Source organism: Barbus barbus (genome assembly GCF_936440315.1).
Source record: "Barbus barbus genome assembly, chromosome: 27".
Lineage (NCBI taxonomy): Eukaryota > Metazoa > Chordata > Actinopteri > Cypriniformes > Cyprinidae > Barbus > Barbus barbus.
This window is the reverse complement of record NC_136755.1, coordinates 4,706,218-4,716,976: the sequence shown is the minus strand read 5'-3', so window position 1 is coordinate 4,716,976 and position 10,759 is coordinate 4,706,218. Positions and strand designations below refer to the sequence as shown.

Genomic DNA, 10,759 nt, shown 5'->3' with positions numbered 1-10,759 from the left:
TTCACAGACAAGGCTTAAGCCTAGTCCTAGACTAAAATGTAAATCTTAGCTGTTTCAAATGAAATAAACTTGCACTGACTGATCTTAAAATATATCAGTGACTTTCTTTTGTCTCAAGATGCGCCCCAGTAATGTTTTTTTCTAAGCATGTTTATAAAAATTACTTAAATGTCCTAATTGAACTATGGCCTAATCCTGGCTTAGTCTAAGCCCTGTCTGTGAAACCGGGCCATTATCCTATATATATATATATACATACACACACGTGTATAAGTGTATCATTTGTGTCTGCTCTAGAAAGTTCTGCTCTAGACGCCAGCTGATTGGTTCGTGCGTTTGTTCTTCAAATGTCTGTGATCTGATTGGTTCTAACCAAAACGTGGGCGGTCCTTGTATCTAGGAAGAAGACTAGGCGTTACACCGGTGATAGCGTGACTGTTAGCTTCACGCAGTAATCATATTTTTATTATCATCTGTTATCTGAAGTAAATAGTGAAAATGGGTGATGAAGACGAGAAATACGATGGGATGTTGCTGGCCATGGCGCAGCAGCATGAAGGAGGAGTGCAGGAGGTAACATGCCAACACATGCTAGCATCCAAGCTAACTGATGCATGGTGACTAACTTAGCTATCATATATAAACACATGTTATTAGTAAAAGAGGACTGGACTGTTTGTTAGTGTTGGCTTGGCAGGACAGCACATTAATCCGCTGTTATCAGTTATTGTTTATATGTAGGAGTTGGATTAGGTACTAGAGTGTTATTCTAATTTAGAGAGTCAGGCTTCTGTTATAAAACCCAGTGAGCTGCCTAGACTACATTTTTTATTTCTGCGTGTTAAAATGTGTCAAAAAATCCAGCTCACTAGGTTTTGTATAAATACTAATGTATTTTGCTCTATGTCTGATGATTAAGATCCAACCAATAATAATAATAGGCAATTCCAGTGAGAAGTTATGATTCATTGTTGTGATATACCTTCTATCACTCTTGGCATCTCATTTATTCTTCATTATTATTATTAACAGCTGGTGAACACATTCTTCAGTTTTCTAAGAAGGAAAACAGATTTCTTCACGGGAGGAGAGCCTGGAGCCCCAGAGAAGGTTTGGATTTTGATTGAATTTCATGAAAGTCGTGTATATTTCAGTATATTTATTTATTTTTTATCTTAGAGAAGTAACTCAAATATTCTGCCATCAGCATGGAAATAAGATATAATATTTTATATATTCTATGCACTAATAAGATATATTTCTTTGAATAAAAATTAAATATTGAGTGAGGACACATTACATTGATCAAAAGTGACAGTAGAGACATTTATAATATTACAAATGTTTTTATTTGAAATAAATGCTGTTCTTGTACACTTTCTATTTCATCAAGAATCCCGAAAAAAAAAAAAAAAACACTGTTTCCACAAAAATTTTAAGCAGCAAAAACAACATTTCAACATGGCTAATAATCAGAAGTGTTTCTTGAGCAGTAAATCACTATATTAGACTGATTTCTGAAGATCACGTGACACTGAAGACTGGAGGAATGATGCTGGAAATACAGCTTTGGCCACAGGAATACATTATATTATCGTAGAAAACTAATTATTAAATTGTAATATTATTTCAAAATATTAATAAATTAAGCTTTGCTGCACATAACACTCCTTTAAAAAAAAATCATAATGTAATCTTGCAAACCACAAACTGTTGAATCATAATCAGTGTATATATAAGCCTGTATGTTATAAAATTAGCTCTTTTCCACAGAATTATAATCAGTTGTGATTCAGGCTATTAAGCTCCATAAGCTCCATTTTTTTGTCATTCAATTGAGTTATTTTTTTATTTAAATTCAGCACATATTGAGCACCAATCAATGATTGATCTGTGTTCCCTTTTTTGTCCTATAGCTGGTTAAAGAGGTGTTTGCTCATCACAATCAGCTCGCCCTCAAAGTCCAGAAAGAGAAACAGTCCAGACAAGAGAAGGAGAAGAAGGAGAAGGCTGACCGAGCTGCTAAACTGAAGGAAGAGGAGAAAAAGAGGAAGCAGGACACCGAGGAGCCCAGAATCAAAGAACTCACAGACGATGAGGCCGAGAGACTCCAGGCACAATTAAATCAAGTGAGAGCATATTTATGCCATTAACATTCATCAAATTGATTTCTTCCCTGTTTATGTATTACCTTATAAAACCAAATATGCACAAACCAAATACTATTACAACTCAAACGCATAGTTCACCCAAAAATGAATCATTTACTCAACCCTCATGTCTTTCCAAACACAAATTAAGATATTTTTAATAAAACCTTAGCCTACTGGGTTTGGAACGACATGATGGTTAGGCAACGGTGACTCAAGTGTCCCTTTAAAATCATGCAAGCATCAAATGTGATTTATTTGTAACCTTCACTATTTCTCAGACAAAAGAAGAAAAGAAAAACGCAGAGGTACCTGATAAAACAGACGGCGATACTTTAGAAAAAGACAAAAAAGGGGTAAGTGGGGTATATTTCATCATTGTTAAATATACCAGTGAAAACTGATTATGTGTGTTTGAGCGGCTCTAGATAATGTCTAATGCTCTCTGGTGTGTGTGTCTCAGTCGGACTCAGAAGGAGAGGAAGATGAAAAGGACAAAGACAAGATAAAGCCCAATGCTGGAAACGGAGCAGATCTTTCAAACTACCGCTGGACTCAGACGCTGTCTGAACTTGACGTGAGTCTTATTTTTTCTTTATGCTCCAGAGAGTCAGCCACTTAGACTGTGCATGGGATTATGCAGCCATGTTGATTATTAGTAATGCAACATGATTTTTTTTTACTGAAATATTTAGGTAATTGAACTTTTTTTTTCTGTTCAGGATGTTGTGTTCTTAGATGATAAATTATATAAGAAATTATGATCCGCACTCACGAGAGCAGTCTTCTTTTTCTGTTTTATTTGACGATCACCAATGGAGAAAAGACACAAGCGTTTCGGCTACAAAGCCTTCCTCGGTGTGTAAAGCAATTACATCCCTCCACTTTTCACCAATTATGTTGACGCCATCACTCATTAGTCAATGTTGAATCACCACAACCATTTCCTTTTAACTACTAAATAATTTTCACAACATATTCACTAGTATATCACGCTACACATCCGTGACTCAGGCAAGAATTATCTTATTCATTTATCATTATTATACAAGCCTACAGTTTAAATAAACAATCAACAATATGTACTCCACCAATTGACTTTAAATAGTATAACAGTGGAAAATTCAATAATTAGAAACATCAGAAATACATTGTCATAAGCAAGTATGGTCTTAGATGATACATGAAACGTAAAGTAAAATTATGTTGACAACAAGCCAGTCTTGATATTTCAACCAAAGAAATTTAGCAAATTGTGACGCTAGCATAGTTTTTGCTCACAGTATAATGCCCCACTCCAGGGTCAGACATTAAAGGTGTCCAAAATCCCTTGGTCTTTTGACATATAAAAGGTCTAGGGCTGGTCCGAATACCATTTTTTGAGCGTCAAATATTCGGTGTTGATTACTACCAAAGCTTCGAAGCTCAAAAAATGGTATTCGGACCAGCCCTAGACCTTTTATATGTCAAAAGACCAAGGGATTTTGGACACCTTTAGTGTCTGACCCTGGAGTGGGGCATTTTACTATGAGCAAAAACTATGCTAGCGTCGCAATATGCAAAGAATTGAGCTTCGGAGCTTCTGTAGTAATCAACACCGACGCTTCGGAGGGAGGGAGCTGAGCGTTCTTTCTAAAAAAGGCAAGAATTTCTGTCTGGTTGCATTTTTACTGTTCATCCAATCGGTGTGTTGCTTCGGACCCAGGGGAGTGCAGTGTCGCGCTTTGGTGCAATATGGACACGCGGCACGTTCAGAGTTAATAAACTTTTAATAATCTACAGAACAGCGTGAGCCGGAAGCGGCGTGCCTCATGCCGAGAACGGACATTGCACTAGTGATACAAAACACACAGGTCTGTTAAGAGCAATGCTTTTAATAAGGTAGCCTAACATTTTTCTAACAAACAAATCACTCCCAAATCAGAAATTAGCAGCACATGTATTTACTGATATCGTGAAAGGTAGGCTATTTAAATACCTGGGGATGTACCTATAGACAAATTATTATTAGGCTGGGCTACTGTACTTTTTTTTTTTTTTTTTTTTTTTTACTGCTGTAATCGCAAGTACTTTCCAAGCAAATTAAGTGCACGTTTTTATCATGTGTAAAGCTACTGATTAACATGGCGGATAAAAGCAGCTCGTTTTTTTTACACCAACAATATAGTATAGGTGTACTACTTCCAGAACTGATTTTTCCAGCTTGCATATTTGGCACACTGCCTTTATCTTGTCCTCACTCCATTTAAAGTGCTCCCACACAGCTGAGGTCTTTGGCATTTTTGTCTTCTCTTCCAGACGAACTGAATCATGACGTTCACTCATGGGCGATTCATATTCAAGCACGCATGAGAACCGTTTCGTGGGGGATGCCAGGTGTTCGGGAAAAATAAAATAAAAGAATATTCGAATCTCAAAATTGAAAATCGAATGCCAACCCACCGAACGAATATTCGAATAATCTAATATTCTGGTCCAGCCCTAAAGAGGTCATTGTACTGTAAAACATCCTGTAAGAAAGTAAACTTGACTGATCACTAGAATATATAAAAATGTTTTTGTGTCACTTCATGTTCTGACTGCACAGACAAAACAAGCTTAGAACCGTCTAGAATTAATTTATTGCTTTTTACGCAATTTTAGTAGCCAGGTAAGTGCAAACAAAATGGTCATTCAAGCTGGGAATAAATTACATGCAGAAAGTGAGCAAAGAATATTCCCCATCACTAAAGCAGTCCATGACTCAAGTCTAGCACGGATTCTGCACTCATTAAAACTCCTGTTAAAATCACAGAAGCTGCAAATAAGTCTCTTACTTGCATCCTGACTGCACATTGTAGTGTATGATGGCAGAATTCAGTCAGCGAATGCGCGCACTGAACAAACGATGACTAATCGGAGCGCCAATTATTACAACCCTCGGGGACACGATGTGAGATCCACCAATCAGAGAGATTCCCAAATCTTTTTTTTTTGTTCTTTTTTCTTTCTTTTTTTATCAGTTAAAGTTAATGAAGTCTTGTGTTTTTCGGTGGTGCTCGGCCGTTCGAGCACCCACGGGATTGGCGGCTGTGCACTTGGTACTTTACCCCAAATCAAAAGGGAAAAATAGTTTTTTTGCATAAAGACATTGTCGCATTAAAAAAAATGTTAATGGAAACTGAGGAAAAATTGTCATGAAAACAATGTCACAATATAAAAGCACGACTATCTGATCTGTGACCTCTCGCAGCTGGTTGTGCCGTTCGATGTGAACTTCCGTCTGAAGGGGAAGGATGTGGTGGTGGACATACAGCGGCGCACCCTGAAGGTGGGGCTGAAGGGTCATCCACCTGTGATCGACGGACAGCTGTACAATGAGGTGAAGGTGGAGGAGAGCTCCTGGCTCATAGAGGATGGGAAAGTGGTCACCATCCATTTTGAGAAGGTATGGAGGAGAACATGCATAGATGGAGATTGTGGTTTGCCCAGATGACTAATGATGCACGGTTACTCCAGATAAACAAAATGGAGTGGTGGAGCAGGTTAGTGACCACAGACCCCGAAATCAACACCAAGAAAATCTGCCCAGAGAACTCCAAGGTAAGAGCTAGCTATTACCTAGTCAATGTTTTCAAAACAGTTGATTTCAAACTTGTTCGAGCTTGATGAAACTTCAGGATTTTTGTGCAGACTAATTAATATTTGATTATTACAAGACAAGGTGATTAATCACACTCTTGCATCTCGTGTCGGGTTTTAAATCGAACGTGCTCAGCTGTCGGATCTGGACGGTGAGACGCGCAGTATGGTGGAGAAGATGATGTATGATCAGAGGCAGAAGTCCATGGGGCTGCCCACCTCTGAAGAGCAGAAGAAAGAGGACATCCTGAAGAAGTAAGAACACACAGTCATGTGGTGCGACCAGAAAAACAGGAAATTATGTCCTTGAGAGAACACCTGCAGACCCTCATGACCGTCTCTTAAAGTACTAGATATCTTTTATTCGGTGTGCACACATTAAAGCAGTGTTTCTCAACTGGTGGGTCGCCAAACCGTTCTGAGCGTGCAGCCAAAGAAACGACATCAACGTAATTCTAAATGTTTTTCTGATGCAAGACTTTTATTTTAAAATGTGCATGAAAGCTGTTGACACTTCTGTCAGATGCAGTTCAAGTAAAAACGTGGGTTCCAAGGCCAAACCATTTGAGAAACACTGCATTAAAGTAATAAGACATTTATAATGTTGCAAAAGATTTCTATACCAAATTAATGCTTATTTTTTTTTATTCATCAAAGATTCCTGCAATAATAAATGTATCACGGTTTCCACAAAAATATCAGCACAACTCTTTTCAGCATTGATAATACGAAGCGTTTCTTGAGCAGCAAATCAGCATATTAGGACGATTTCTGAAGGATCATGTGACTAAATTACGTTTTACTATATATTCACATAGAAAACAGTTATTTTCAATTGTAATATTATTTCACAATATGACAGATTTCTATTCAAATAAATCCATAAACGCAGCTTTGGTGACCGGGAGGGGTTTTCTTAGTTTTGTCACGATATATCATGTTCCCACGAGTTATGTCATGGCCACGAGTTTAATGCGTAAGCGAAACTTAATTGACCATAGCAACCTGGGATTATCAGATATTGATTTATATTTTATTCTGAATTAAGAAATGAGTATAGAAATCATTACATTATTATATTAACAATAGGCCCACAAGAAAACATTTTTATCCATCCCACATCCTACATCATCGTCTTTTTTCCATAATATTTATTATCATTATTATTATAGGTTATATTTTTTATATTTGTGTATTTGATTTTTTCATTTCGGTCTCTTTATTTAACGTTCTGAATGGTTTTGTTAATAATAGCCTACTGTAAATGCCCGACCAGTCTATATGACTGGATTTTTTACTGCAAGTGCAGTTTAAAAGTTGAATTTAACATATTTAATTTTATTTCGGCTAATAGACTATTATAAATACTACAGTGTTTCATTGAGGAATAAATCATTCACATAGTTTCATTTGTAAATACAACACGCTCATTTATCGTCACATATGGGCGTAAATACAATCATAAAGTCAAAACGTGATTGGCATATTTGTCAGGCGTTTACAGTATTTGCAATAGCATATTAATAATACTAGCGCAATTATACAGAACATTAATTAGGTAACGCGATACACGAATTGAGAGGGGAAATAAGCATATATAACAACAAATACAAAAATATAGCAAATATTGAATAAAAAGACACTATTAGTTCATTAGTTCAAATGTTTTATCCATCTCTGATAATCCCAGGTTATGGTCACACAGGTGTGTTTACGCATTAAACTCCTGGCCACAAGAATAATGTTGTTCCCTCAACAAAATGATCTGGTGGCCACGACAAAACTGAGTGAACCAGACATGTCCCCTCCCGGTCACCGTACAGCAGAAAAACATAAAACTATCCTAATGACCACAAACTTTTTAACGGTGTTGTATAGAAATCCTCTCGCTGTATGTTTTCATTTGAAGTGTACTCTTCTGAATTCACTGATGTGTTTGCAGGTTCATGGCTCAGCATCCAGAGATGGACTTCTCCAAAGCCAAGTTCAGCTGAGAGCCGCATGTGCTGCGTCAATCTCTGAAGCATCATCACCGTGACATGTGATCTGAGTCGCATCATCACCGTGACATGTGATTTGAGTCTCATCTTACCTCAGAGGAGTTTGTTTTCAGTTCTATGACTGTTTGTCTAACAATTTCACCGTTGTCATGATGGAAGTGTTTTAACACACCATGCTGTGTTTTTATTTCTTGTCTTTTTTTAATAAATCATTTCCAACCCTGCCTCTTTGCGTCACTATTGTGTTGGGAGTCTCTGGCTAGAGTCCAGTATTACCCTGCTGTAAGATTATGAAATTACTTTCTGGTGAATTTTCCGGGGAAGTCGTGGCCTAATGGTTAGAGAGTCGGACTCGTAATCCAAAGGTTGCGGGTTCGAGTCCCCGGCCGGCAGGGATTGTAGGTGGGGGGAGTGAATGTCCAGCGCTCTCTCCACCCTCAATACCACGACTGAGGTGCCCTTGAGCAAGACACCGAACCCCCAACTGCTCCCCGGGCGCTGCAGCATGGCTGCCCACTGCTCCGGGTGTGTGTTCACGGTGTGTGTGTGTGTGCATTTGTTCACTACTCACTGCTGTGTGTGTGCACTTGGATGGGTTAAACGCAGAGCACCAATTTCGAGTATGGGTCACCATACTTGACAATACGTCACGACTTTTAGATTTGACTGAAAACCCCTAAGAGCTTAATAGTGTGGTTATGATGATTCCCATGAAAGCTTTTCTTGCTTTAACATTTATGAATTTAACAGGTGCTTTTATACTAGTTGACCTTAACTGGGGGCAAATTTAACAATACATTTCTTTAACCGCAAACTATAATGATTAGTCAACTTCTCTCTGTCCCTATGAAACACAAACCTTCCATCAATTGTTCAAATAAAAAAATGACTTTTGTAGGGTGATTTTTTATTTTAAGCCTTTTTTCAATGTTATGCATTTTATAATTTTATGAATTTGAATGTTTAAACATTTTAACGTTTAATCCCTATAATGTCAACGGTGTCTAATTAATCTCTAGCACCCCAAGAGGGCAGTGTTGGCAAATAATTATTTAGAGATTGCTTCTACGTGCCGTTTCTGTGAAAACTGAAGTGTTGTTCCTCTCCCGACCACCCGGTGGCGCCATTGAACACGTGTTTTAACCCACCTTGCACATTTTACAATGGTAACCACTGCTAACATAACACTCACTACAGTTGTCACTTACAATTGCTACTACTGTAAAGTCAAAATAAATGAATGTTGTCTCTGTCAAACAGTGTATTTTAAATGTAACTATTTGATAACAGTGGTTACTAAATTAGCACAGTTTTACAGTATAGGAAAGGGACTGTAGTAGCAATGGTAGAATTACATGGAGCCTGCATGAAACCTTTTTAAAGACCTTAGAGACTCTTTTGAACTGCAGGTGTAGAAAATAATAGTTTAAAACCCAGTAGGCAGATAATGTAACTGTAACTATATAGACCACAAAGAAGTTAAGCAGTCCTTGTATTTGGGAGCACTTTAGAGCAAATCACCAAACTGACAATTTTAACATGAAAAAGTACATTTTTCATCAATTCACAGTTGTCGTCTTATACAGAATTATTCATACAATTGTTCTAGCATTATTCATAGAATAATTAGGCTATTCACATTGATTGTTCTTTAGAAAAGTCAGATTTAATCTATGCTACTAGTGTTCAAACGTCTAATGCTTTGTACACAACTGTTATTAAATGTTTCTTGAGCATCAAATCATCATATTAGACTGATTTCTGAAGATCATGTGACACTGAAGACTGGAGAAATAATGATACTGAAAATACAGCTTTGATCACAGAAATAAATTACATTTTAAAAATAATTTTAGCCCATCTCAAAACAGGCACAAAATCACTTTCACAGACTTTTACATTAAACGTTCCCTCCCGGTGGAATGACCTGCCCAACTCAATCCGAGCAAGAATCAGCTAAAAACACACCTCTTCCATTTGTATTTGACCCTCTAATTATAGCACTCTCTATTCTAATTCTATTCTTTACAAAAACTTGCACTCTGGCTTCTCTGTTTTTGTATTCTATCTATTTGTTTTATTTATTATACAATTAACAAAAAGCAAAGCATAGCTTTTGCATTTCATTGCTCTTTTGATCGCTTCCATTGTCCTCATTTGTAAGTCGCTTTGGATAAAAGCATCTGCTAAATGTAAATGTAAAATGTCAGTATGTAATGCATTCTTTTATTTATTTCGAATGAGTGCCTCCTCTGAGCTCCTCTCTCTCACATCAGCAGGAGTTATTCCTCACCCAGGCTTGATAGCATGTTCTGTATCACTGCTAATGGTTTGGAGCAGAGTGTGCCGTTTGTTAACCGCTCTCTCGGCTTCAGCGGCTCTTCATCATGATGGTGAGAGCGTCAGAGAGCATCTTCCTCCAGCCTGTCAGATACATTAGCTCCTGCAAACCAGCAAGTGATTGTTGTACGTGAAATGGCACATATGTTTCCCAAAACTTATTAGTAACTTTGCCTCTTGTAGACAGTTTCACAGCTCACTTGTCAAAATGGTAGACAAACATTGGATGATGTTTAACACAGCCACATTTATTTATTTTTTAAGAAGAAGACCAACGATTTAGTGAACTATAGACGTCTAGTCAGTTACAACCTAAAAGATTTTTCAGTCTTATTCTCTTTTTTCCATAAACTGGCTTGTCAAATGTGTGTCCATATAATACATAAATAATTGGTAACACTTCACAATAATGTTAATAATTCCTGAACAATAGCTATTGCATAAAGTATCTTCATTAACACTGACATAACCAACATTTGTACAGCAGTTATTAATAAGTTCATATTATAAATTGCATTGTTATATTGTTTATTTCATGTTTGTTATTAATGCATTAACTTATGTTAGTTAACACAACTTGAGAGTTTAAAAATGTATTAATATTGTTATTAATACTATCTTTGTATTTAAAGAAGCACACTTATTTTG

General features: G+C 37.1%; 1 protein-coding gene across 1 annotated transcript; it reads left to right on the top strand.

Moving 5' to 3' along the window:
* Window positions 1–338: 338 nt before the first annotated feature.
* On the top strand, window positions 339–7,995 carry LOC306846919 (nuclear migration protein nudC-like). The gene is made up of 9 exons (XM_079380622.1): window positions 339–573; window positions 1,033–1,110; window positions 1,917–2,129; window positions 2,432–2,506; window positions 2,614–2,727; window positions 5,383–5,577; window positions 5,649–5,732; window positions 5,908–6,026; window positions 7,714–7,995. Exons 1-9 carry the CDS (start codon window positions 499–501, stop codon window positions 7,763–7,765), a joined length of 1,005 nt encoding a protein of 334 aa, XP_079236748.1. The 5' UTR covers window positions 339–498; the 3' UTR covers window positions 7,766–7,995.
* The last annotated feature ends 2,764 nt before the right edge of the window (window positions 7,996–10,759 follow it).

Excerpts from the sequence above, each read along its gene's own strand:
- LOC306846919 (XM_079380622.1), top strand. The coding sequence starts at position 499 with ATGGGTGATGAAGACGAGAAATACGATGGGATGTTGCTGGCCATGGCG. Across the intron at positions 1,111-1,916 it reads AGCCTGGAGCCCCAGAGAAG|CTGGTTAAAGAGGTGTTTGC; the intron begins GTTTGGATTTTG and ends TTTGTCCTATAG. Across the intron at positions 5,733-5,907 it reads TCTGCCCAGAGAACTCCAAG|CTGTCGGATCTGGACGGTGA; the intron begins GTAAGAGCTAGC and ends GAACGTGCTCAG.